General features: G+C 52.9%; 12 protein-coding genes across 12 annotated transcripts; 5 read left to right on the top strand and 7 right to left on the bottom strand.

Annotated features, from left to right (window-relative positions):
• Positions 1-176: 176 nt before the first annotated feature.
• On the bottom strand, positions 177-836 carry BO83DRAFT_13772 (uncharacterized protein). The gene has a single exon (XM_025526148.1). The coding sequence runs from the start codon at positions 777-779 to the stop codon at positions 411-413; it is 369 nt and encodes a 122-aa protein (XP_025388811.1). The 5' UTR covers positions 780-836; the 3' UTR covers positions 177-410.
• Positions 837-1,708: 872 nt separating this feature from the next.
• Positions 1,709-4,175, bottom strand: BO83DRAFT_359255 (glutamate--tRNA ligase GUS1). Its single transcript, XM_025529348.1, has 2 exons — positions 3,857-4,175; positions 1,709-3,799 (listed from the first exon to the last, which is right to left on the bottom strand). Exons 1-2 carry the CDS (start codon positions 4,118-4,120, stop codon positions 1,925-1,927), a joined length of 2,139 nt encoding a protein of 712 aa, XP_025388810.1. The 5' UTR covers positions 4,121-4,175; the 3' UTR covers positions 1,709-1,924.
• Positions 4,176-4,331: 156 nt separating this feature from the next.
• On the top strand, positions 4,332-5,453 carry BO83DRAFT_377761 (mitochondrial 54S ribosomal protein uL1m). The gene is made up of 3 exons (XM_025531083.1): positions 4,332-4,586; positions 4,651-5,215; positions 5,273-5,453. The coding sequence occupies exons 1-3, from the start codon at positions 4,342-4,344 to the stop codon at positions 5,363-5,365; spliced, it is 903 nt and encodes a 300-aa protein (XP_025388809.1). The 5' UTR covers positions 4,332-4,341; the 3' UTR covers positions 5,366-5,453.
• Positions 5,414-6,921, bottom strand: BO83DRAFT_377760 (COG2 family protein). Its single transcript, XM_025531082.1, has 2 exons — positions 6,504-6,921; positions 5,414-6,405 (listed from the first exon to the last, which is right to left on the bottom strand). The coding sequence occupies exons 1-2, from the start codon at positions 6,516-6,518 to the stop codon at positions 5,530-5,532; spliced, it is 891 nt and encodes a 296-aa protein (XP_025388808.1). The 5' UTR covers positions 6,519-6,921; the 3' UTR covers positions 5,414-5,529.
• On the top strand, positions 6,830-8,514 carry BO83DRAFT_13727 (uncharacterized protein). The gene has a single exon (XM_025526143.1). The coding sequence runs from the start codon at positions 7,142-7,144 to the stop codon at positions 8,366-8,368; it is 1,227 nt and encodes a 408-aa protein (XP_025388807.1). The 5' UTR covers positions 6,830-7,141; the 3' UTR covers positions 8,369-8,514.
• A 13-nt stretch (positions 8,515-8,527) lies between these two features.
• BO83DRAFT_407632 (Mrp/NBP35 ATP-binding protein) lies at positions 8,528-11,794 on the bottom strand. Its single transcript, XM_025533979.1, has 6 exons — positions 11,561-11,794; positions 11,124-11,503; positions 10,378-11,074; positions 9,846-9,903; positions 8,811-9,614; positions 8,528-8,783 (listed from the first exon to the last, which is right to left on the bottom strand). Exons 1-6 carry the CDS (start codon positions 11,630-11,632, stop codon positions 8,662-8,664), a joined length of 2,133 nt encoding a protein of 710 aa, XP_025388806.1. The 5' UTR covers positions 11,633-11,794; the 3' UTR covers positions 8,528-8,661.
• Positions 11,795-12,310: 516 nt separating this feature from the next.
• On the top strand, positions 12,311-12,820 carry BO83DRAFT_426309 (TOM13-domain-containing protein; the record flags this gene model as incomplete). Its single annotated transcript, XM_025535275.1, has 2 exons — positions 12,311-12,586; positions 12,701-12,820. 2 exons carry the CDS (start codon positions 12,311-12,313, stop codon positions 12,818-12,820), a joined length of 396 nt encoding a protein of 131 aa, XP_025388805.1.
• A 408-nt stretch (positions 12,821-13,228) lies between these two features.
• BO83DRAFT_336288 (membrane insertase OXA1) lies at positions 13,229-15,007 on the top strand. Its single transcript, XM_025528440.1, has 3 exons — positions 13,229-13,357; positions 13,423-14,193; positions 14,248-15,007. The coding sequence occupies exons 1-3, from the start codon at positions 13,268-13,270 to the stop codon at positions 14,878-14,880; spliced, it is 1,494 nt and encodes a 497-aa protein (XP_025388804.1). The 5' UTR covers positions 13,229-13,267; the 3' UTR covers positions 14,881-15,007.
• A 355-nt stretch (positions 15,008-15,362) lies between these two features.
• On the top strand, positions 15,363-16,432 carry BO83DRAFT_443701 (uncharacterized protein; the record flags this gene model as incomplete). The annotated part of the gene is made up of 3 exons (XM_025536459.1): positions 15,363-15,461; positions 15,769-15,870; positions 15,924-16,432. 3 exons carry the CDS (start codon positions 15,363-15,365, stop codon positions 16,227-16,229), a joined length of 507 nt encoding a protein of 168 aa, XP_025388803.1. The 3' UTR covers positions 16,230-16,432.
• A 1,974-nt stretch (positions 16,433-18,406) lies between these two features.
• On the bottom strand, positions 18,407-21,882 carry BO83DRAFT_311263 (cytochrome P450 monooxygenase; the record flags this gene model as incomplete). Its single annotated transcript, XM_025527466.1, has 5 exons — positions 18,407-18,753; positions 18,814-19,927; positions 19,996-20,015; positions 20,846-21,324; positions 21,395-21,882. 5 exons carry the CDS (start codon positions 21,880-21,882, stop codon positions 18,407-18,409), a joined length of 2,448 nt encoding a protein of 815 aa, XP_025388802.1.
• A 417-nt stretch (positions 21,883-22,299) lies between these two features.
• Positions 22,300-24,070, bottom strand: BO83DRAFT_443699 (adenosylmethionine decarboxylase SPE2; the record flags this gene model as incomplete). Its single annotated transcript, XM_025536458.1, has 3 exons — positions 22,300-22,987; positions 23,014-23,894; positions 23,950-24,070. The coding sequence occupies 3 exons, from the start codon at positions 24,068-24,070 to the stop codon at positions 22,520-22,522; spliced, it is 1,470 nt and encodes a 489-aa protein (XP_025388801.1). The 3' UTR covers positions 22,300-22,519.
• A 192-nt stretch (positions 24,071-24,262) lies between these two features.
• BO83DRAFT_377751 (uncharacterized protein) lies at positions 24,263-24,650 on the bottom strand. The gene has a single exon (XM_025531081.1). It carries the CDS (start codon positions 24,538-24,540, stop codon positions 24,304-24,306), a length of 237 nt encoding a protein of 78 aa, XP_025388800.1. The 5' UTR covers positions 24,541-24,650; the 3' UTR covers positions 24,263-24,303.
• Positions 24,651-24,817: the final 167 nt, after the last annotated feature.

The raw sequence follows: 24,817 nt of genomic DNA, 5'->3' as shown, positions 1-24,817 counted from the left end.
CTCTGCGGGCCTGCCCTTAGTTTACAGCGAAAGAGTGAGCGAAATCAACCTCACGCAGGAAAGAGAGAAAGGAAGCAATCCGGAGCAACAGGCGACAGCAACTCTACGAGGTAGAAAAGAAAAGTCGGCCTCCCCGCCAGGTTTGGGAAAGAAGAGACAAAGGAAAACGAGGAAAGCTTCTTTTTCTTTCTTGGTCCCAAGCAGCAAGGATGCATGGACACTTTCACAGCAGATTGGAGCTCTGACGAATAGTGTTGACGGAGACAATCATGCTGACGTAGGAGAGTCCAGGAAGTTCCGGCAGTCTACGGAGGGTGATCACTCACCAGGTCGACCGGTCGGGCGTTTGTGTCAGTAATCCCGAGCAATTGAGCTTAAAGTGAACCGACTACCGGAGCCAGTCACGAACGCTACAGGATGATAGACCACAAGCCAAGGGGGAATGACTCGTTGATTCGACGAGTGTCTTGACGTATGAGACATGGTGGGATTCCGAACGAACCGTAGGGCATGGACGGGCCGAGTCTGGGAGCACACCAATAATCCATTGTGCCTTGGCGAGCGTTGGATTCTGAGAGGGTCAGCAGAGGAATTGACTCGTGACGCGATGATGTGTACCAGGGTCCTAGGCATGGACTGGGTAACGGAACGGCAGTAGAGAACCAGGGAAAGGCTTGGGAAGGGACAGCAACACAACAGGGATGACAGCTGCCAACGGGTAGAAGGGGGGAGAAGAGAGTGTTCGTTGTAAGCTCAAGCTTTTTGGAATGATCAGACATAAAAACATCAAATAGACGTGAGAATGAAGTGGACAACTGATGCAAGGTGAACTTACGAAGAGTGAGGGTGTAACTAGATAGAGAGGATGTAGATAGAAGGATAGAACTCGATCGACTACTTACTAGTTTACTAGTCAAAAAAGAGGAGACAGTCGATCGATCCGCACCAAGTGGGACTAGTGCCCAGACCCTGACTGCATTAGGACTAGCGCAGTGCAACGTGACGGACCCATCTCGACGTAATATTACGGCTTCTATTACTCTCCATTACTCACTACTATGCCTTCTAATCCCCCAGCTCGAGTCTTCAACTCCTGTTCCTTCTCCACTCCAGAACCTGCCACGGAGCACTCGGATCACACAGGAAGGATCGAGAAAAAAAAAAGAAAAATATGCCGAAGGAAAGCCAGCTCAAATTTGGCGGATGAACGATGGACGTACCAGACGAATGACGGGATCTGAACAAAGCAGTCCTGAGCAGGTGTCATCTTCCCCAGCCCTCCGTCCTCCTTCAATGCCGTCACCACCTTCACAAGGTTCAAGGGATGTTGCCCCGTATCCCTTGGCTACTTCCTTCCACACACCTCCAAGTCTACGGCGATTGAGGGATTTTCTCCCCGAGTCCGATGGTCCTTATAAAAAGAACTTTCGTCTTTACTTTCCTCCAGATGTCACGAGCTACGACACCCCTCGCACTTTTGACCGGAACTGAATTTGGACCCAGCCCTACCTAGGTAAGGGGCCTCTACGTATGTGGCTGCACATTGCCGTATGGTTAGCGGTCGTATAACTAGTATGGCGTAGGGCATGGGAAGTTTACTTGACACACAGCGTAGATGCCGAATATTCCAATCTAGAATCGCGTGTAGTCACCTGGCATACTGTGCTTACTATGTGTCCCATATCGAGATCAGTAGGTGTGAATATCCCGAGTGGATGCTAAGCTTATTATCTAATCACACAACATTCTCTGATTTCTGCTCTTGATATGTGACGGAAGTCTTTTCCTGCAAGTCTCCGACGTGGAACCAGATATTAATGAATAATGCCCGCATATCAATTGACATTGAAATCTTGCATTTCGTCTACATCACATAGTCTGCGTATCTTCATAACATGTAGACTCATATCTACTCAGTGCACATCTATTTGCCAGTCTTACCGGTGGGGATGTTGAACAGCACAGCCGGCTTGCCAGGAGCGTAGGGGCGGTCGCAGCGGAAGTAGCCCTTGCGCTCGAACTGGATGATGTCGCCCTCGCGCAGCTCGGCAACGTTGCAGTCAGCCACGGCGTCCTCACGGAACTCGGTGTTCTTGTTCAGCACATCCTCCAGAGCATCGTCCTCCTGGAGGGAGTCCTTGTTGAGGAGGTAGTCGAAGTCGACCAGCTCCACGGGGACCAGTTCCTGGTCAGCAGACAGCCAAGTGACCTTCTTCTCGGTCTTCTTGAAGTCGCCCTCCAGGTGCAGGTCAAGCTCCAGGGACTGCACAACACCCGCGGCGTCCTTCTCGATCTTGCGGACAATGGCATTACCCCAGGCCATGAGGGTGATCTCCTCGTCCTGCTTGAAGGTCTTGGCATCCTCCTGGTCGAAGAGAACCGAACCGCTGAAGGTGACCTTCTTCTGGCCAACCTCGGGGTTCTTGTTGTGCTTAGGCTTGTCCTCGGTGTAAGCAGCAGGGGCGCCCTTGATGACGGCCTTGACGAGGTCCTTCTTCATGAGGGCAGTGTGGCGCGGCGCAACGGGGTCAATGTACTTCTTGTTGGTCGCCCAGATGAGGGTCCAGTCCAGGTTGGTGATGTTCTTGCTGGGTCCCTGCTTGAGAATGAACTCGCGAAGAGCCGGCACAGTCATACCCCTTCTGCGAATACCTCTGATGGTCGGGAAGCGAGGGTCATCCCAGCCCCAGACAACGCCCTGGTCGACCAGCTTAGTGAGCTTACGCTTCGAGAGCAGAGTACGGATGAAGTTCATGCGCGCAAAGTCCCAGATCTGCACGTGGCGGAGTCCGAGGGTGTCCAAGAACCACTGGTACTGAGGGTTCCGGTCACGGTACTCAATGGTTCTGAGAGCGTGGGTAACGCCCTCAATCGAGTCCAAGATGGGGCAGCACAGGTCGTAGGTGGGGTAGATCTTCCACTTGGTGCCGGTGCGGTGGTGAGGAGAGGGGTTGCAGCGGTAGATGACGGGGTCACGCATGGCCTTGTTGGGGTTGTCCACAGACATCTTGGCGCGGATGCACCATCTGAGACCCTCAGGAGTACCCTGCTTCATCTCCTCGAAACGAGCCAGGTTCTCCTCGACGGAAGCATCACGGCGCTTGCTGGGCTCGCCGTTCATTCTCTGTGAGGCCATGGTCTCCTTGTCGGTGTCATCAGCGTAGGCGTTGCCCTCGCGGATGATCTTCAGACCGTACTCGTAGATCTGGTCGAAGTAGTCACTGGAGTAGCTCATCCTGTCGGGCTTGATGCCCATCAGGGCCAAATCCTCCATGATAGCATCCTGGAACTCCTGCTTCTCGTTCGAGGGGTTGGTGTCGTCGAAGCGCACCAACAGGGTGCCGTTGTACTTCTCGTGCGCAAAGTAGTCGTTGAGCAGAGCAGCCTTGGCGTGTCCAATGTGCAGGTATCCAGAGGGCTCAGGAGGGAAACGAGTGACAACACCCTTGTCAGTGTTCTGAAGAGCAATGTCGTAGCTGGCACCCTCCTTGGCCTTGGCCGCCTTCTTCTCCTTGGCGGAAGCATTGAGGCTCTCCAATGCAGCGCTAGCCCAGGGGCAGAGCTCATCCAGGAAGTTGAACCAACGAGTCAGGTTGACAAGGGCTCCCTTGCGAATAGCGGAGATGGCAACGCGGTTGCCACGAAGGGCACCCCACAGAGCAATATCGGGGGTGGAGAGCGAGTAACCGACAATGAAGGAACGGAGGAGGAGGTGGGTGTTCAGGCGCTGAAGCAGAGGGTCGAGAGCCTTGAAGTCAAGGGTGGTGAAGGACTCGAGCTGGGAAAGCCATTCGTTCTCCTGGGAAAGCCTCCATCAGCATAAAGTCGCAAGAAAGGCGGAGCGGGGATCACTTACAGACTTCTCATCCTTTCCATTAAGGAAGGGGAAGCTGGCACGCAGCTCCTTGATGGCATAGTCAGTTCCATAGACGGGAGCACCGCTGGCACCCGTGAACTGAACGATAGCCTTCTCGCCCTCGGGGAGAACAGCCGCATCCTCGAAGTTGATGGCGATGACGGGAGTAGGGCGAGCCTCGTTGATGGAGGTAGCAACCAGGAGGACTGGAAGCAAAGAGGCCTGGTTGGCCTTAGTGGCCAGGCTAAGCTTGAACTGCGACATCGTTCCAAAGACCCAAAACCCCAGGAAAATGGATCAATTGCCCCAGGAAAAGATGGTATAGAAAGGTGGGATGGAGATAATTTACTGCCGGGAGGGGCAGTTTTGACTCAACGGGCTCCGCCGGCGGTAAGTTTCTCCGCGGGCGATGGTCGGCCGGAGCCTCTAGATTTCGGACCAGAAAACATTCCCGGCGCTGTCAAGCTCATTCGGAGTTCATCGCCATGGCTTCCTCCTACAGCTCCCTCATGCCCTCTGCGGCACGGGGAATCTTGTCGTCATGTCGTCCTGCTCTTCGCCCGAGCCCAATTGCGCCTATTTTGCCCAGCTTGCAGCAGGTGCGCACCGCTGCCCAGGCGCGCAAGGTGAAGGGAGGAGACAAGACCACCAAGAGAAAGAAGGGTCCGAGAGAGTTCAAGCAGAAGGATCTCAAGGATATGCAACAATTCGCGCTATGTGATGCCATGAGGTTCGTCAAATCATCGTCGTGGTTCAATCGACCTTTTCACTGATTGCGTCGATCTTCACCGCAGATATCTCCGTGCATTCGAAGTTGGCCGCGAGCCAACTAATTCCAAATACGAGGTCCACGTCCGCCTGAAGACGAGGAGGGACGGTCCTGTCATTCGCAACATGCTCCGATTCCCCCATTCCGTCCAGACCGAGTCCCGAATTTGCGTCGTGTGCCCTCCCGGAACCCGCCATGAGAAGGAAGCTCGTGCGGCTGGAGCAGTCCTGGTGGGTGAGCAGGAGGTCTTTGATGCCGTGAAGGCCGGCAAGATCGAGTTCGACCGCTGCCTCTGCCACCCGGATAGTTTGGATGCACTGAACAAGGCTGGCCTGGGTCGGATCCTCGGTCCCAGGGGCCTGATGCCCAGCGTCAAGACGGGTACTGTGGTCGAAGATATTGCCGTGCGTGTGGAGATGCTGCGTGGTGGTACCATTTACCGCGAGCGTGACGCTGTCATTCGTGTCCCCGTTGGCCAGCTCGGTTTCACCCCCGAGCAATTGCGCGACAACCTGCGCGCAACGATCGACCAGATCAAGAAGGATGCGGCCGGTCTTAACGACCGCATAACCAAGGAGGTGTACGAAGTGGTAAGTCGCTGACTTGCGTTGCGCTTGTAACCGGTATTGTTTTCTAACGTTCCTTAGGTCCTGAGCTCAACCAACGGTCCCGGCTTCAGTCTGAACGGAGAATTCAGATCGGAGACCTCTCCTGAATCTGCCGCTTTGCAGGGCGTGTAAAATAGTCTCTAGCGTCTTCAAGTTCATGGGTGTACAGAATATGTTTCATTAGGAAGGTTACGGTGTATAATGGTATTTTTTTCAAATCTCACTCGGAACCAGCAAAAGTAAATCTCCCAACGCCGGCGCTATGCAAAATGGCACTGCCTAGCTCTAGAGGTCCTCTAGGACTTCAGATTCTTGAGTGCCGATACGGCAGTAGTGTCCTCTCCCATGAGCTTGTAGAGACGCAATACGGCCAGCGTTTTCGTATCCCGCTTGTCGCCCGCCTGCTTTGCCTGCTCCAGGGCCGTCTTCAGATCCAAGAGCACCGCAGATCGTATTTTCGACATCCTCGGTTGTTGACTCTGTAGGAATGGATGGTTGTCACCTATCCGAGAGGACAGCTTGGTCAAGTAGACATACTTCTGAATATGACGCTCGAGCGTCTTGAGGGAAACGAGCGACGCAGTAGTTGCGCCGTTAGGCAGTTCATCCTCGTCACTATCGTCGCTGTCGCTCTCGATCAGATCGGAGTCCGAATCCGACTCGCCCGGGGTACCGTCCTGAGTAGGCCGGGGAGTGTCTCCGATCATTAATCTCCTTTCCAGCTCCTCGACTCGATCCGCATAGTCCAGCAAGGCCTGCCCAACATTGGCTTGCGTCTTCAGGTGCTTCTTCTCTTTTAGTAGCTCTACCATCTCCTCTTGTCTGGCTTCCACCTTATCCCGTATGGACTGAACATCACGCTGGAATGCCAACAAGCCGACCCGTACCTGCTCGACTTTCTCCTCCCCACCGTTTAATGCGCTCCCTAGGGATAGGAAGTCCTGGTAGTTTTCATTGACCAAGTCTAGGAGTTCTCGACTGAGTAATTGATCCAATTCCCGTAATTCTTGTCGCAAGTCCTCGAGGCTCTGGTGTCGATTGGTGAGGGAGGATAGGTACGCCGCGGGGTCGAAGTCGGGGGAGAGGAAGGAAGCACGAGACAAAGGCTCGGGGAAGGGCAGTCCGGAGGTATCATCGTCGAATTCGGACGCAGACTCGTCGGAGTCGCCAAACTAAGCGCATAACAATCAGTTTCACTGAAGTATGGCGGGAGAACGAATGGGGTGGGTGAAGAAGGAAGAAGGGTTCGGCCGGACAGGGAATAGCATACGCGAAACCTATTCATCTTGAAGGGGTGACTTTTAACGTATCAACCGCACCATATGCAGCTTCCGACGAACCCTAAGAGACAAGCGTCGAGGTGGTCACCACTGCGCGAAGGACACTACCAACGGGTTGGAGATGGATGAAAGACGACAACGACGATGATGATGATTGTTGGAGCTTAGTGTTTTCCCCTTTCGGGTATCGAGTCCCCCAGTTTCCGCCCGCTTCAACTTGAGACCAGCCACTTTTCTGAATAGTTTCTGGATTTCTTCGCTGCATCATCGCCTCTTGAATCCCGGCCCGATTCCACAGTCATCTGCCTCCCCGATCATGCCAGCTCGTTGGCCTGCTGAGTCCATGCATCTGTGTTCCGTGGAGGGACGCGTTGGAGCGTGATACGTGTCCTGCGTTGTCTGCCCGCCCACCGCCGCCGCCGCCAGCCGCTACTGAGAACTTGTTGTCTGACAGGCGCTTGATCGCCTTCCCTGCTGCCAGCCGATCTGCCGCTGCTGTTGCGTATTGGCCGGAAGGCGGGGTTTTTACTCCGGTGGTGGTGGTGTTGTTGTTTCGTTGCGGGTGGTCATATCCCCGTCTACGCTCCGCTGCTGCGTCACAGCCTGCATCGCATTGCCCTGAACGGAGATGGATTATAGGTCCGGCAGGCTGCTCGCCCACACGGACGCTTTTCCATCGTCCTCGTCCGCCTTGCCACGCCGGAGATGGTCGCAGCTGAACCCTCTGCATGCCTCGCCGGTGGTCGAGACCGTCCGTCCTCTGCAACAAACTGCTCCCTATCGCTATGAACCCGCGCTAGATGAGTCCTCTCGAGCGCAACGTACCACTACGCTACGTCAGCTGAATGGGACTGCCGGGACCTCATCCTGGAGAAACCATAATCGGTCAGCTACTTCGCGACCCTCGACGTCGGCATCGCAGCCCGTGCTGGTTAGGGCATATTCGGGCGGCCCTCATGACACCTCCAGCACTGCTACCACGATGCCTTCGCGGCGCTCATTCCCATTCATCGGTGGCTCAAGAAGCCAGCGACGCGGGCCTGCTCTCCCATCGGAGGACGATTTTAGCATAGACGGCATACTGCGAGCTATCGAGCCGAATATTCGCCAGACGTTAGACTCAATCGGAGAAATCTGCGGCCGCAGCAGACTCAGTCTGGCGAATGAGTATGGAAGTCATATCGCTCCTCTGGGCGAGATCCGGGCTCCCCCGGGTGGTCTGGTGACAGTTGAGGAAGCCAGCTCCGACCATGAAAGACAAAGCGACAACGTTGTTATCTACGACGACGAGAATAGTGTCGCCGATGGACGTGATCATTCGTCCTTATCTCAGTATCGACACTGGGACGGTAGACGGCCATCTACGGGAGTTCCTTTCAGAACTCCGTTCTCTGGGGCCGGCTCGTCGAGCCAGGTCCCGCCCAGTACCCCAAGGTCTCCCCTGGCATTGCATGCGCCAGCCGAAGAGCCCGCGTTGGGGGCACTTCCTACGAGGCAGTTTGCCTCCAAGCCCAATTCATGCGGCCGTACACTGTTAGGCACGCAGACACAGTCGGGCTCGAATATTCTTACTCCGGCTCTTGTATCCGAGGTCTTGCTTGATGCCCAGGCTGAAGCCAACGCAACCTCTTCCTCGGAGGTTCCACGAGGCCAGGAGCTTCTCGGTCCTAGCGCTATGGATTCCAGCGCTGGATATAAGGGTTGGATTCCGCCGTCCTTGATAGCCGAGGTGCAGGCGCTTCTAAGCTGGCTACAGTATGGTGCCGTAGCTGCTGGTTCCGAGGCAAGACAGGCAACAGCTGAGATGCGACTACGAGCGATGCTCGAACGAGACCAAACTATCTCAAATGCGTGATGGTAATGTTATTGTCCACGGGAATGTATGAAATGACGAGGAACGGTGGCGATGATGATTATGATATGATATACGATGTTATCTATACACGGCAGAATTACTAGGCAGCGATGCTACCCACGACATATAATGACTGATGACTATGGCACCCACATTGATGAGCAACAGAACAGCACTTTTCTTTCATAGTAAATCATGACCTCGTATCACTCTACATCCATGCCAAAAGACGCCACCCATGACACATGCTCTAACAGTAACCCCTGTATATACTACTAACTCCATCATCATCATCACCCCTCAATCTCCGCAATCAACGTCTTCGAAAACTCCTCGAACCGCGCATAAGACCAACATTCCCGATACCTCTCCACCAGCGGCCTCTCATCCTTTTCTTCTTCCTTCTTCTCCCCATCTACCCTACCAGCACTTCCACCCTCACCCTCATCCTCACTATCCTCACTATCCTCCTCCTCCCCACCAACCTTCCCCTCCACCAACTCCCCAAACCCAACATCAACCGGTACCTTCCCCAGAAACCTCACCCCCATCTCCTCCGCCAAAACCTGCCCCCCACCACTCGAAAACAAATTCGTCACCTCCCCACAACACGGACACGTATACCCGGACATATTCTCCACCACGCCCAACATCGGAATCCTCGTCTTCACACAGAAATTCACCTCTTTCCGTACATCAGACGTCGCCACCGCCTGCGGCGTAGTAACCAGCACCGCGCCAGCAAGCCGAGGCAATCCACTCGCAGACGAAGAAGCATCAATCGTACAAAGCGTCAAAAGCTGCTCCGCAAGAGCAATATGCTCATCACTCGTTCCGGGGGGCGTATCAATAAGCAAGTAATCGGTTTCATTCCATAGCACGTCCGAGAGGAATTGCCGGATCATGGCGGTCTTTTTGGGCCCCCGCCAGATTACGGCATCTGAGCGGGATCGGAGCAGGAAGCCGAGGGACATGCACCGGAGGGAGCCGTGCTTGATGGTGCTTTCTGTTGTCGTTGTGGTGGTGGAGGAGGAGGAGGAGTCTGGTTGTGAGGAGGTGATAGTGGATGGGTGAACGGGGACAGGAAGCCAACCGCCCGGCGCTTGGGTGATTTTTGCGTCTTCGAGACCGACTAGACGAGGGATTGAGGGGCCGGTGAGATCGATGTCTAGGATCCCGACGGATTTGCCTTGAAGGGTGAGCGCGAGGGCGAGTTGTAGCGTTACGCTGGATTTGCCGACGCCGCCTTTGCCGGAGAGGACCTAGGGGTTGGCTTGTTAGTTTGTTTAAGGGATAACATTGGAGTAGAGATGGATGGATGGACGGAGAGGTAGGTAAGATGTGCGCGCATTGTATGCGTAGACATGGCCATTTCATCCATGCTGTGTGCAGTTGCGCGCTTGTTATCGATAAGAGAGGAGGGGTTGTCGCAATGGGATTTGGAGCTGGAGGGAGCTGAAGTTCAGGTATAATGGACACTGATACTCACCAGCACAACATTCTTGACCCCGTCGAGTGGCATCTTGAGTATCTTCCTCTAATTTGGATCCGGGTATCTGGTTGGGTTGGAGGAGTGGTGAAGGTCTGGGGAGGGCGATGGCGAGCCGATTTCGGGTGGGCTTTTTTTCTGCGTCATTCCGCGGAGTTTTGCTTATCAATCCAGCCGGTCCGGAGATATCACGAGTACTTCACTCAGTCACTGCTATCTATGTCTACGAGATGCATGCATGCTGCAGGATATACCGCGTATAACAATGATGTGCTACTCTCTACATGATGTACGAGTCTGCAGCATTGGACTTGTTTTACTGATATCCACCCTAATCTGCTCATTACTGATCATCATTGTATCATTTCATGACATGACTCGGGAGTTGCTTCTCATCAACTCATATCTATGCCTAAAATGCCTATTACTAAATCCTGACGTTGTGAGAAATTGCACCGAGCTTATGCACACCTCTATACCCAACAGGACTATACCACCACATTTATTGCCACTTCTGTACCACCACGCCGCCCCGCTTAAACTCCGCCATATCACCCAGCACAACACTCTTGTCGGAGAGATCCTTGCTGGGGAACGTAGTCATCAATACCCAGGGACGCGACTGGCTGCCAGGGCTGGCAGCGGTCACAAACTGGTACACGTCACCAATGGTATGGCTGGTGTTGAACCGGGAAGTGAGCCGTGAGCCGTCTCCAAGGCGGATCTGAAGAGTCACCGTCGGCTGCGACTCATCTACATCCGGCTTGGCTGGCTCGGTGGACTGACTGGGAGTAGGGGCAGCTGCTGGCGCAGGTGCTCTCACACCAGGCGTGGGGCTGCCGAGGCGCTGTCCAGCCCCAGAGAAGGGCTTGTACTTAGGCTTGGGCTTCACGTATTTCTCGTCATGTTGTTTGATTTCCACGTCCACCTCCTGACCAGCCTGCACATTCATAATAGAGAGCGGGGCACGGCCCTGGCGGATACCCTCGAGAATCTCGCGGTTGGCGGGGTCGTCGGAGTTGAACAGCTCTCCATCATCAACCGAGAAGCCATCAGACCAGAAGTGTAGGGTTCTATGTACGCGCTGCGGTGTCTGCGAAACAGGTGCACTTGGGGATTCGATCACTCTGCTGGGAGCCTCATCACCACCAAGGGTACGTGCGGTGCCGGTGAAGAAAGACCTTCTGGTGGGTTCATCCGATGGCGGAGGTTGAGCCCTATAAACGTATCAGCCCTGAGCTATCAAGCCTATCCAAAGGTCCTCACCTTTTGGCCTTTTCAATGATCTTCTTCTTAATATCATCGGGATTCTGCACAGCCAAGCCCGACTTCTCACCGCCAGCAAAGAAGTCTTGGTTCACTGCATCGTCTTCCTCGGAAGATTCCCCTCCACCCGACGCAAAATCGTTCAGGGTCGCAAACTTCTTTTTCGGGGCCGACCTGCGGGACGAGGGCTGCGGGGTAGTGGAGGGGGAATGAGAGGAGCTGCCACCAAGTGAACGGCCGGCAGAGGGTTCCGATTCAGCGCCGAGTCGGCGACCACCACCAGCTGCGCCAGTATCCTGTGAGGCTTCATCTTGTTCGGCGAAGAATTCGGTGACTGCGGCTTCGAGATCCCACTCGTTGGCTGCCAGGTAGCCTTGCGCCTGAGATGAAGAATGTAATTAGCAACCATAGCTAGAGATAGGTCCATTAGCATGTACCTCATGAGGATCCGTCCTAGTCATGGCGCAGAATTGAGAGACAATCTCATCGCGGTCCGCGTTGTGCTCCATGTTGGATGTAAATCAACCGTGACGGCACTGCACACGTTGTGATGGTTGGTGTTAGATTTTGTGAAGCTTCGCAGTCCAGCACTGATTCAAAGATGGAGAAGCACAAAAACTATCGAAGAAAGGCGGAGAATGTCAGGGCCGTGGAAGATGCAGTGGTTCGTATTATTGTAGCTCTTCACGAAGCTGAAGGGACCCAATAACGGTACGTCACTGTTGCCTGATTGGTCATCCGGAAGAGGGGATCTTCCGCTGGTGCCTGAGGAATCCCCAGGCGAATCATCAATGAGAGGATATTCCGTGACGAAAGGTAGTGACTTCACTCCTTTCATTTCTTGGCTGCACTCTCACTTGCTTCTCATACTTGACTGCTCGTCTGACTTTACTTGATTTTATCACACGACCCTGCAGGCTGTCTCTTCAGGTTGTTGCTATAGCGAACGCGAGGGCAGGCTGCTTACATAACGGCTTCTGCAGGTCAGGTGTAGATCGTCAATCCAGCCAACCCCAAGGGACCGACCTCATCCAGCGCCGAATTCCCCTCCATTCAGTTGGTGCCCTTCGTATCCCCGCGTCTATCAACTTGCTGATTGTTTTTCGCAGTCACAGACGGGCTTTTTCTAATTTCCAGCCCCGTTCTTGACAGTTCCCTTTCCCTGTTGATCGCCTTCTCCCCGCATCATGGCCGCCGACCTCTCCAGCTCGAGGGAGCTGTATGAATCTGGACTGACTGTCCACTCAGATTCTGAGAATTATTCGGCCAATCATGACATCTCCGGCTCTCAGTCATCCTCCTCGAGCTCCCCCTTGATCCTCTACAAGCCCCCGACCATCTGGAGTATCCTGCGGGGAGCTGCCATTAACCTCGTTCTTCCATTCGTGAATGGCTTGATGCTGGGGTTTGGCGAGTTGTTTGCACATGAAGCAGCCTATCGACTCGGCTGGTCCGGGACAAAGGTACGATTAGAATCTACTGCTTGATACCCAGGAGCGCAGGACTCGCCCCGGTCCTTCGTTCAAAGCCGGCTTTCGTTATGGTTCAATATGACGCTAACCAAATGGTCATATTAGGTCTTCCCTATGCATCGGCGTTCGAGACCTATCGGGCCCGGAATCGAGGTGCGAGACATCCCGTCGCAACGGAGGGGGACTAGGGCGGCCGGACTGAAGGATGCTACGTCTCTAGAGTAGACCCGGATGGAGTACTAGCGGACCATATAGATATCTCATCACGCCCGATTGATATTGGCATGTACGGGTAAAGTGGCATCAAAACAGTTCATTTCTTGTCGCTTGCAGGGTGGCATGAATGCGCATCAGGGGGTTACAGTGTACATAGAGCAAGCATCAGTAATCGGTCTGACTGGACGGCGTCTGGCGAACCACCTCGAATTTAACCTCTCACACATTGACGAGATCTGGGTTTCTTGAGAATAGCCATATGGATGTGTAAATCGGCCTAAATTCATAGCGAAGACTAGACCGCTCGAGACTCCGTAGGAATGAATTGAGGATTTCCGCCCGGCAGAAAAGGCAGGCTTGGCGCCGAAAAAGCGTCCCGAAAAGCCTCCGCGATTTTCCCCAAACTCCGATTCGATTCCCCAATTCATCTCATCCACCTTCATACCAATTCTCGCCATGTTGGGAGGGACTGGTCTCAGTGGACGCGGCGTTCTGCCCGCCGTGGCCCGGCAACGGTTGTATGCCTTCTCACGTTCCAGCCGATCGGTTTGTCCTCCGCCGCAGTCATCTCTTGTCGGCTCGAGTACGAGATTGTTGACTTTGCCCTACAGATGTCCTCATTCCGTCCGCAGACCCTGAGAACCGCCGTCCCATATGGTCAATCCAAGCCGACACTGCTTGGAACGCGCTCCTGGCGGCCTGCCACTGCGATCGCCGGAGTGGCCGCCGCTCGCTTCAATTCCACCTCTTCGGCTCCTTCATCGACTACTCCCTCGGTCCCGGCGGCCAGTGAAGTCTCTCTCGCACCCCAAGGAGAAGTCAACCTCAATGATCTGACCGCGGCTGATATCAATGCGATCCCGGAGCAGATTGGATATTTGAAGCAATTGGGCCTGGATTTCGGTTGGGGTTTTTCGTCCATGATCGAATGGAGCGTTGAGCACTTCCACATCATGGGTGGTCTCCCCTGGTGGGGTGCGATTGTCGCAACCGGTCTCTTCATTCGTCTGGGTCTTCTGTACCCTACACTTATGGCTGCGGACACCAGTACTAAGCTCAACAACATCAAGCACCTCACCACGCCGCTTCGGACGGAGATGGTTCAGGCCAACTATAAGAATGACCTGATGGAGGCGACACGGAAGAGGGCGGAGTTGAGCCAGCTGCACAAGGATCACGGTATCAAGCCCTGGAAAGCAATGATCCCGATGATTCATATTCCCTTCGGTTTTGGTTGTTACCGTGTCGTCAACAACATGTGCAGTCTGCCGGTGCCCGGACTGACCACGGAACACGTTGGCTGGCTTCAGGACCTTACTGTTTCCGATCCCTACTACATTCTTCCTTTGATTGGATCAGTTATCCTACATCACACTCTCAAGGTGCGGGACTTTGCCTTTTCTTTCCAAACGTCTAGCTAATGCAGTTGCTTGTAGAAAGGAGGAGAGACCGGTATGAACCAAATGAAAGACTCCGCTTTCAAGAACCTTTTCCTCTACGGCATGCCCGCGATTTCGTTCCTGTTTATGGCCAATTTCCCTGGTGCCCTTCAGCTCTACTTCATGACCACCAGTGTGTTTGCTCTGGGGCAAACGTACTTGCTTAGCTCGTCCACTTTCCGGAGGATGGCCGGTATCACCATAGTGGATACCAACGTCCCGAAGCCCGACGAACAGCAAAAAAACGTTAACCATGGCCTCCGCTTGATCAACGAAGTACCTGACAAGGAGGCCGCCCAGAAGGCTGCTGAGGAGGCGGAACGCGAGAGGTTGAGTCTCATTGACCGTACCATCGGACAAGTCAAGGAGACTGGGTCGAAGCTCAAGGATGAGATGCAGAAGAAGGTTGAGGAGTACCGGGGCAGTGGTCCCACCAAGAACGCGGATGGAACTATTTCCGCGGGCCCCCGACTCAGCGAGAAGGACCGCAAGCTTGCGGAGGACTACGAGAGACGGCGTGCTGAGGAGGAGGCGTGGAAGCGCGAGGAGCGGAACCATGCCCGTCGCGAGGCTCATCTGAGGGCCATGGAGCTGCAGCGCCAGAAGGCTGCGCAGGCAAGCCGGCAATAAGTGCATTGATATGACCAGGCGTGACGGGCTCCAGCGTGATGTTTTTTGTAATTATCTGTATTATATTGATGCTATCTCATTCTCATTCACCTCGGTTGTTTTATAGGAATAGACTAGGTCTGTTAACCATGGAATATCGATGCATAGTTGCTGAACGTGAAATATTCACATCGCTTTGTAGTCCCTGTTCACCAGGTATTCTGTAGGTCCCGTTCACTAACCACCCTGAGTCTTGCTTAGTCGGCGAATAGCTTCACTGGCCCTGCTCAGGGTTTGCCTATAAAAGCCATCGCCCCGGCGCCAGCGTGGGCTTCTTCTTCCTCTTCCTTCATCCTCTCTCCACAAAACATAACACGTTTCTCACTCTTAAAATACTTTGTGTGAACTGCTAGATTCTATTCATCACCACTTATCTCATATGAGAACTTCTTGACCACACAGAAGATATCTTGACTAGCCTGATCGAGCACAGCCATCTCCAAATGCATGGATCGAAGCTACATATGGCAGACTACATACTTGCCGTGTTTGCCAACAAGCACCTGAGTGGCAACCGGAAAGGGGCTTGTCAAAGATACCCAGTCAGTGTTGTCGAAATAAAAGGGCTGAATATCCTGAGACATGAAGAAGAACTAGCTCTTCGATGATTCTGTGCATGTTGGCCAGCGGCCCAAACCGAACTTGAAACGAATCGCTTCAAATTATACGACTGGCACCGCTTGAAACTATCAATGACTCTCCACAGTCGAGTTCTGTACTGGGATATCTGTATCCTGGTCACCTACCGAAACCCAATATCGTAGAGGAATGGAACAACTATGCCCTCGTTTTTGCGACTGGAAGCACTGTCCAGTGTTGGGGCTGCGAACTTTCTTGACCTTGTCGAAGAGCTGGACAATTTCTCGGTACAATTGCAGAGACGACCTTCTCATGGATGAAACCGCTGGTTCTATGAAGAGAGACCTTGACTGTATCCTATCCGAGGATAAGGTATGAATCAATCAACCCAATTGTTGTTGGGGTTCACCATTGTCTCTTGACAGTTTTTAAGTGCTTATGAGGCACTAGGCTTCCCTGGGCTGATGAAGAAAGACAATCAAGCGAGAACACTAATCCAGACGCTCAAGATCTTTGGCAGAGTTACAAACTTAACGAACGCAACGGGAATGCCTATTACTATTGACGAGCTACGCTACGACACTATGACACTCGATCTCTCCTTCCATATCATTCTTATGCAGCTTGTGACTTGGGTGACCACATGTACCAGGATAGCAAAAGCAATTGCGGATACTCTCAAATCGCTAGGACAGCGGCGACAAAGACACAGTTTCAAGCTGGCTCGTTGAATGTCATGAACATCAAGAAGAAATCCTAGGGGCAATAAACATGGCAACGCCACAACTGACGTTCAGTGCATTACAACATTGTCAAAACCGTGGTCTACATGCACGCCTCTCATGAATTTGTCGTCAACCGAAAGCGCCTGCGCAACGTCTACATAAAGCTGGGCCGTTGACTACTTTCAAAATTCTCTGGGGGATTCTCAGATTGGGTAACTTATGCAGCAATGCCATAACTGCCTAACTCGATGGCTAAAGAGTAGGAGATAGCTGATAGGGCCGATCAGACTTTGCGCAACAATACTGCAAGCGCAACATGATGATACAGTTGCTTTCGTTCTAGCACCGCATTAATAACGATCTCCACGGCTTTACTGTACAGTTGGGGTTGTGGGACAGGGGATATAGGCTCTCAATCACTGCCCGCCCCCGACCAGCAGGCTTGTCCTGAGCTGCAGCCTTGATGCATTCTAATCAGCAGCTAATTTCCAGCCAGGGCTACTCGAGGGGATCACTCCAAATAGTGAAGCTTCAAGCGAAGATTGGCTGCATCTATGGGCTTTATATTCTTAGTACTCGACGTACCATTGTACACACTCCCGGGTCAGGAGCGGAGTTTGACCTAGGAGTCACCAATGCGCTGATCCATACCTCACTCGCAGAAGCATCAAAGCCACCTTCCATAACAATTCCTGACTTGAAACCCTTAAGAAATGTGTCATTGACCCAAGGCAGTCTCATAAGGGCATATGAAAGGCTGAGGTGGTAGTAAGGCAGGTTGTACTTATTGCTGGGGTCAGCTTCTTGCATTTAGTCACAACCGCAGATGACGAGGAGAAACCAGTGAAAGCTTCCCATCACACGTATAGTATAAAGACCTTACAGACGTTAAGTACCTGCCGGAGCGACTCTTCGAAGCGCAAGCCGTGTCTATGGCCGGTCGAGAAGAAGGACAACCTTGAAATTCAACGGTGGCTACGGCCTGAAATCGACCGGACAACCTGACTGAGCGAGGACAAAAAGAGCCCACTGAGATGCTTTCGCCTTCAGTTCTTTTCCGCAGATGACGAGAGATGAGAACCGATACTCCGACGCGCAGCGTCTCAAGCGGGAACGCATTATTCCCTACGTAATGCCCTTGGGAAGCGTCAAAAAGTCGACCTGACGCAAGATTAAGTCAACGAATACACACACACACACACACATCGTGAACGTTTGAGGAGATTGTTCTGGAACAGCTAGTCCATACACGCATATCAATCCATGGTCAGGGGCAATTTTGCATGGGATTGGAACTGAAATCCATGCCGTGACTGCGATTAGCAGCCACAATTGCTAGGCATTGGCTGTAATAAAAAAGCGCAGCTTTTGGTTACATCTATATGGAGTCGCCCATAGACCTGAGTCATTATCTTGTCCTCCTATACTACAATAAACCCGCAGTATAAAGGTTCTGCTCAGATATGCAACATTCTACGAGACTACCAAGCAGGCACGATATAGCTATCTCAGCCAACATACGTGAAGGAATGCTCAATACCGCCAACTTCAGATCCTACTCCGCGTCCGCGATAACGGTAGTGATTGCCTTAAAGTCAGATCGCTCGGATATGACCACTGAACGTGTTGAACCAGATGGAGCACAGAGCCATGTTGGCCGGTTGAAATGGTTTGTTGACGATCAAGAGAACCGCACTGGTACAATCTATGGGTCTTTAGTAGACAGTGGCGCACACCAATGAAATGATATTTCTCAAGGGTTGATTGGATAAGGGGTAGGGGTGGGAGAACGTGCGTGATATGCTGAGGATGGCCATGGTTATCGAAGACGTGCCTCATACAAGCCTGCTTGAAATCCGGGATCCGACTAGACATGGTTTACTAGTATCTTAGCTGTTACTGTACTATGCTTCAGTTATAAAAAGAATATATTAAGAGACTGCTCAGTACTTATCGCGTGATGTATGTTTATTTAGGATATACTTGCTGGCTTAAAAGGTTACCTGAAATAATGTCATAATAGGGTTATAGACCTCGAATAGTAGTACCACTAAATAACAGGAACTAAATCTCAACTACTGCTTCTATTAGTCTTGATAATGTCTCGGAAAAATCGTAACAATCATCTGTCTTCATAAGCAACCGCATAGAAACAAGCTGGACCAAACCCCAGAAAATCAGCCCTACCAAGACGAGGCCAGCCGCACTCGCACCTCCAAGGGTCGCTTCTCCACCAGCAAGAAGGTCCGCAATTCTTCCCATTGCAGGCGTTTCCCCTCTACCGCCTCGAAATCAAAGCTGACCAGTAATTTTGTGAGGATCAATCTGATCTCTGCCCACGCCAGGTGCTGACCTAGGCAAGACCGTGGCCCCATGCTGAACGGCTGCACCGCCTGACGGTCATCGTGGTAAAAGGGTGAGTTAGGGTTGTTCAACGCATCCGGAAGCCATCGCTCTGGAATGAAGGAGGAGGCTGCATGGAAGCGAGAGGGGTCGCGATTGAGGGTATAAGCCTGCAGAGAGACCGAGTCTAGGCCGTGATGTCGCTTGTCAATGCTATGTCGATCATGTATCAAGTTGTTTATTTGACTTACTCCGCCTGGTAACCATGTCCCACACACAGTACTTCCTCCCGGTGGCACCTGGCGGGGAAGCATCCACGGCACGGGTGGACACAGTCGGAGACCCTCCTGGATCACTGCAGTGAGGTACGAGAGATCCGCCGCCGCTGAGAGGTTGATGTCGTGACTAGAGTCGAACCTTTCGCGGATCTCTCGGATGAGGCGCTCCTGAATTGGTGGTTCATTCACTAGATAGGCCAATATACCCGTCAACACCGTGGCAGTTGTTTCACTGCCCGTTGTAGTCAATATCATAAAGGTCGAGTTAAGCTCCCCCCGTGGTAATGCCACTTGGCCATGCTCATTGATTAAGTGAGACATGATATCTGGTCGCTGAAGTTCCCAGCTAAGCCGTCGGTCGATCTTGTCCACGATTTGCCGGTAATGGCGCTGACTCTTTTCGTGCAGCGAGCGGGGGATGCATTTCATCAGTAGCGCTTCTAACGGGGGGTAATACCGCGCTGCCGCAGTAAATGAGGCCGCCTTAACACTACCGAATAGCAGCGCAATCCAGGGGTGATACCGTGAGTGCTGCAGACAATCAAAGGACTCGCCAAAGCCGAGGTCGCCGAAAATGTCAAAAGTGGTGAAATTGAACCAGGGGCCCATGTCAACCACTGCTCCGTCTGTGCCAGCGGCTGACACTTGGTCTCTGATCCGGTCGACGAGAAGTGAGGCATATCTCTGCAGCACAGCCTCTTGCGCCCTCAAAGCACGCGGAGTGAAGGCTGGAACGAGTAACTTCCGCATACGAGAATGTTTGGCCGGATGGATCGCACTCAAAAGAGTATCAGGCTGGCCAGGCTGCCTTCGCCACCAGAGGGGATCCTTGAGAAATTGGCGATCGTCAGGCCGACTCGCATAGATGTCTGTCCAAGCGTCCCCGCTGGCAAAGCTGACCTCGTCGGGGGCGGTACGCACAATAGGCCCATACTTGCGATGCAATCTTTCAAAGTCATGGACAATCGTGCCCCGAAGTAGTGCCCTAATGAACGGCAAACGGGTGGCAGACCAACTAATCGGCCCGGGTAAGTGACTCAATGGACTGAACAATACATTGTAGATAATGCGGCTTATGGGGTACTGAGCAAAAAGATCAGTAATTATTCGGATTAAAAGTAAAGTAGTCTGGTGAGGAGAGAGATGCATACAATCACGAGCAGGGAAATACCTATACTCAAAGCGTTAACAGCCATGTTGATGGTATGGTGGTAGGAGGGGAAATGTAGGAGTTAGGGAAGCACACTAAATAGGGTTGCTAAGGGTTGAAGGACAAAGAGACATCGGCTTACCTGGACTAATGCATGCACATTACAGCCTATCACATCGTGGCCCCTAATTTCCCAATCAACAGGAAGGAGATCCCTGTATGACCCCTCAGTTTTCTCCATCCACATTGCTTATCTCTTCTTTGTCGCTCCCTCCCCGTATCAATTTGGTAGAATTCCATTAATTAGACCTTTTAATCGAGACCAACAAGTCAATGTGGGCACACTGCTATCTTCGTAATAGATATGTTGGATAGTATCGATGTTTTTATATTGAAACGGGGGGAGGGAGTGAAAGGATGCGAAGGATGGGGGTGAGCGTAGGAATCTCGAGAAATAGATGGTGCGATGAGTACCCTAACGGATGAATAGAAAGCCTTGATGAGAGTAGAAGGAATATTTATGGGATGCGCGTTGCATGTATTATCACGGCGGATCAAATTTATCACTGCTATAAGGGGATGGGTACGCCTGGAATGCTAGTAGTTAGAATCATGATAAGAATGACTATGCAGTGTTTAGTAAATAGTATAGACAATCTGTCTACCGTCATGTATTAAGCAATATCATCACAGCAGTGGTCTTTATCAGCCACCATTTTGCTATCCACGCTCAACTCTGCTCCCACAGCTCTACCATTACCCAGCTCCCATGATCAATAATCACCGGAAGATACGCCGCCCACCAACACTTCCAGCCGACCAAGTGACCGACCCTCTTACCCCCAAATTACCCATACTCAGCCCGGAGAACCCTACGCCACCACCCTCTCCATCCCGCTTATACCGCCGCAGCGCTTCCCTCAGATGTGAAGGCAGTAACTGACCCCGATGGGGATTCGGAGGCAACTTAACATCCTTCTTCCCAGCAGGCGTAGACATAGGCCCCCTCTCCACGGGCTCCTGCTTAATACCCCCAGGTGTTGCTGCTGTTGTTGTTGTTGTCGTGGTCGCCGCCTGTTCAGCTTCAATGGCAGCCAAAGCCGCCTGATCATGAGCAAGAGCCCACTCAGCCTGCACGGTACGAGCCTTCTCAATAATCTCACCGGCAAAGACCTTCGTAAAGCCATTAATCGTGGTAACCACACTAGCCGGCACAGACTGCGACAGAGCATGATTGACAATACGTCGTAGCGTTTCCTTTCGTAACTTGGCTCGTTTGAACAAATCGTATCGTTCCGACTGGATGGGATTGAATGCATCCACCAGCAATCTAGAAAGAACCAGTTAGCACCACACCACGATACAACGAAACCCAACAAGGGGAATGGTGGGATACATACGCCATATTCTTCTTCTCCGCCTCCGTATCCGTCGTCCCCTCCTCCCTCCCCAACAACTCCCCCTCATCATCAAAATCCTCATCCTCATCGGCATCTTCTCCCCCTCCTCCAGCACCTCCACCACCAGCACCACCCCTCACCGACGCGCCATCCGCATCCACCGACCCCAGTCGATCCATCCCCGCCCGCAGACTCCCTTCTTCCCTCTCGCGCTCCTTCTCTGCTTTACTTTTGCGGCCGCGCTTCTTTCCTTTCGTGAGAAAAACGCCATCTGCGCTGGTCCCGCCTAAACTGCCTGTGAAACTGCCCGTCACGCTGCCGGCGTCGCTGTAGGTGCGCGTGTCTGCGTCAATGGTGTTGGGGAAGGAGGTCTGGCGGAGGGGGTGCATGCGCGGTCGTTTGGGATGGCTGCCGAGGGGTTGGGAAGAGGCGGAGGAGATGGAGGGGCGTTTGAGAGGGTTGGAGGAGGGGGGTGGTGGCGAGGACATCGTGATGGTTGTGTGTATGTGTTTGTGTTGGAAGAATGGAGAGATGGGTGGTGTTGGTGTTGCTTTGTCGAGAGCCGACAAGGCTTGCTCGCTGTGCGGATGAATACTCGTATCTCGATCTGTCTGGGGATTTCGATAAGACGCGATTCAGGAATAGGTAGTTATTTCGTTCAGGATAGATAGGGTAAAGGTGGTGGACTGGATATGGAGACAGCTTGGGGAAGATGATGCGATGAAGCGCGGATGAAAGAACGAAAGGCGGCTTATCGGTGTTACGGCCCCCCCATCCGGCAAGTCTGCCGAGTGGTCGAACTGTCCGCCGGCGCGCTCCTGCGCCCGCCCGCTGCTTATTTCTACTTCACTCGTTCTTCACTCAACTACTCGGAAGTTCTACATTTCTACGATCAATGCGCCTGATCAGTCCGTAAGACGGATAATATTCGTTCAAAATAACCACAATGCCACAAGGCGTAAGCGAAGGTGGATACTAACATTGCTCAAAAGGAACAAAGCTCAATCGCTCGATGACAGAAAAGTAACAGTTGACAAAACCCGAAATTGGAAACAGTCAAGTAAACGATATCATTCTCCCACTTCCATCTCACCTCTCATGCATGGATAGACACCGTGTTCGCTCTCAAACGCGCTCTTCTCCGAGCCGAGGGGCCCCCCCTTTCCAGTCAAGACGTTCGTAGTAGCGGAACACGAGGTCATATCCGTCCAAGTCATGCACGATCCGATCCACCCGACGATATCCTGCCACATTTTCCATCTTGGTGCGACGAGCTGCCTGCCGCTCAATGTACTTGACCTCCTTGATGTGGTCCAAGTCGCCGTCAGCCGTAGTAGTCTCAGGCTTAGCCTCGAACAAGGTCACCGTGAAGCGTCCGGGCTTGAAGATGTTCACCACCTGCTGGATGATCTCCTGCGTAGTCTGGCCGTTCTGCGAGTGCGGCACGTTGGTCTCAAACGACGCATAGGAGCAGTGAGGCTCCGGGGTCACATGCACCGTAAAGTAGTGCGTTCCGGTGTTCTGGTCCGGGGTGGGGATGACGCCGTTGGCGGAAAATCCGCATGGGGTGAACAGGTAGGCGTCGATCCGAGACTCGGGAACTTGGACTTAGGATAGACGTCCGAAAGACCACAAGACTCCGACACGACCGTTCCCAGAGCATGACCCTCGGTAGTCAGCTCAGGAGGCAAGACGCGGCTGCCGTTGGACGACACGTCATCCATATCGGAGTTGTTGCTAAAGACATCAACGTGGTCGTCATTGTCGGCCTCGAAGTTGCAGTAACGCTTCTCGGCAACAGCAGTAGCGTGGTCAAGGTAGAATTGCTTGGCGTTCTCCTCATCCAGGTCGGTCATCAACACCTCCAAAGTCTCATCCTGATCTTCGCGAGTCTGGTACGCTCCAGCTGCGGGCACTTGAAGCATCTTGGTCTCGGTCACCGGATCCTCAGACTCGACCCGAGGGCTGGTCGGGGGAGTGAGCAAGGTGTTGGGCTCAGTTAGGTAGAGGTACCAGTGCTCGCCGTTCATCTTGCCAATCATGTAGGCGCTGCCGTTGAGGAATAGCTTGTCCATGGTGCGAACCTCGTCTCTCCAGCTGCGGTGGGGACCGCGCTGACGGTCAGGGAAGAGGAAGTTCTTGCGGCTGTAGAACACGCGGTACGGGGCCGCAGCGACGGCGATGCCGCGGGAAGGCGCCGTGGCGCGAGGGAAGCCACCGAACAGAGCGGCAATCTCGAGGATGCGCGGAAGTCCCGACAGCAGGGTCGTCGTACCGCAGGTCTTGAGGATCAGCTTGTGGGGCCAGACGAACATGCTGGACTCGGACAGGAGATAGGCGTCCACATCCTCAGACGAGACAATGGAGAGCACTTGGCAGTTGACGAGATCAAGCATGTCCTTCCAGATCTCTTCGGGCACAGCCTTCAGGCCGGCAGGACCGGCGGAACCCAGTTCCTGAGCGGACGGGGCAAACCAAACCTCCAGAAGCTTCTCGGGGCCTTCACTCACGTCAGTAACATGCCAGCATGCGCTTCTACTATAACAGTGACATACCTTCGAAGGCGTTGGTAGAATCAAGATCCTGGGTCGCCTCATGGTTGATCGTCAAGGACGGGGTCGCCATGAACGAGGACGGCGACGCCGTGTAGTGCTGGGGAATTCCAATGTAGACCATCTTGACCGATTGGGAAAATGTGTTAAATTGATCGGTAGAGCGGATGGAGCAGCGATATAGCAGGTGCGCGCGACTGGATTTGTGGACCGTAGACAAAGAGCCTAGGAAGCACTATCTGCTGCCCAGACGAACAGGGGGGCTATGTCCGTCTGAGAGAGTAGGCCCTTAATCTTTTTTAAGGTAATTGGCACTCAGCCAAAGAGGGGTAGATTCGGTAGAAGCCTGAAGGGCTGCTAGGGAGGGCGGAACGAGAGGGAAAGGAGGAAAAAGCCTCTGGAAAAGGGAATGGTGACTATATCGTCGTGACCCTCGTGCTGGAAGATACCGATACCGGCGAAAGTATCGGGTCTAGCAGACGAGAGTATCTGCTTTTTTAAATGTGGGAGAGGAAAAAGTGAGGTTTGCGCGACTGGAGAAAAAAGGTGGGGTTCAGGCGTGTTATCGGGGCCTACTCGCGATCTGTTAGCCATGACAGAAACTTTTGACCCACCAGAGACCAAGTGAATGGAAGAGATTCAGAAGATGGAGACAACCTACTTGGCAGGCTTAGACAGGTACCGTAGTAGATCCTTCGGGTTCATGGAAGGCAGGACAGATGACGAGCTTAAAACAGCACGATGTCGCGAAAAGCCACAGCACTGAACATCTGCGAGGCGACTTCCGACGGCAACGATAACGGGTAGGGCAAGTGTGCAGAGAAGAAGCAGTAAAGCAATTTGGCTCTTTGATCACTCAATGAGTCAAAGA

The sequence above is a fragment of the Aspergillus eucalypticola genome (assembly GCF_003184535.1).
Source record: "Aspergillus eucalypticola CBS 122712 chromosome Unknown BO83scaffold_10, whole genome shotgun sequence".
Taxonomy (NCBI): Eukaryota; Fungi; Ascomycota; class Eurotiomycetes; order Eurotiales; family Aspergillaceae; genus Aspergillus; species Aspergillus eucalypticola.
Note: the sequence above shows the minus strand (reverse complement) of the source record. Positions and strands in the feature narration are given on the sequence as shown.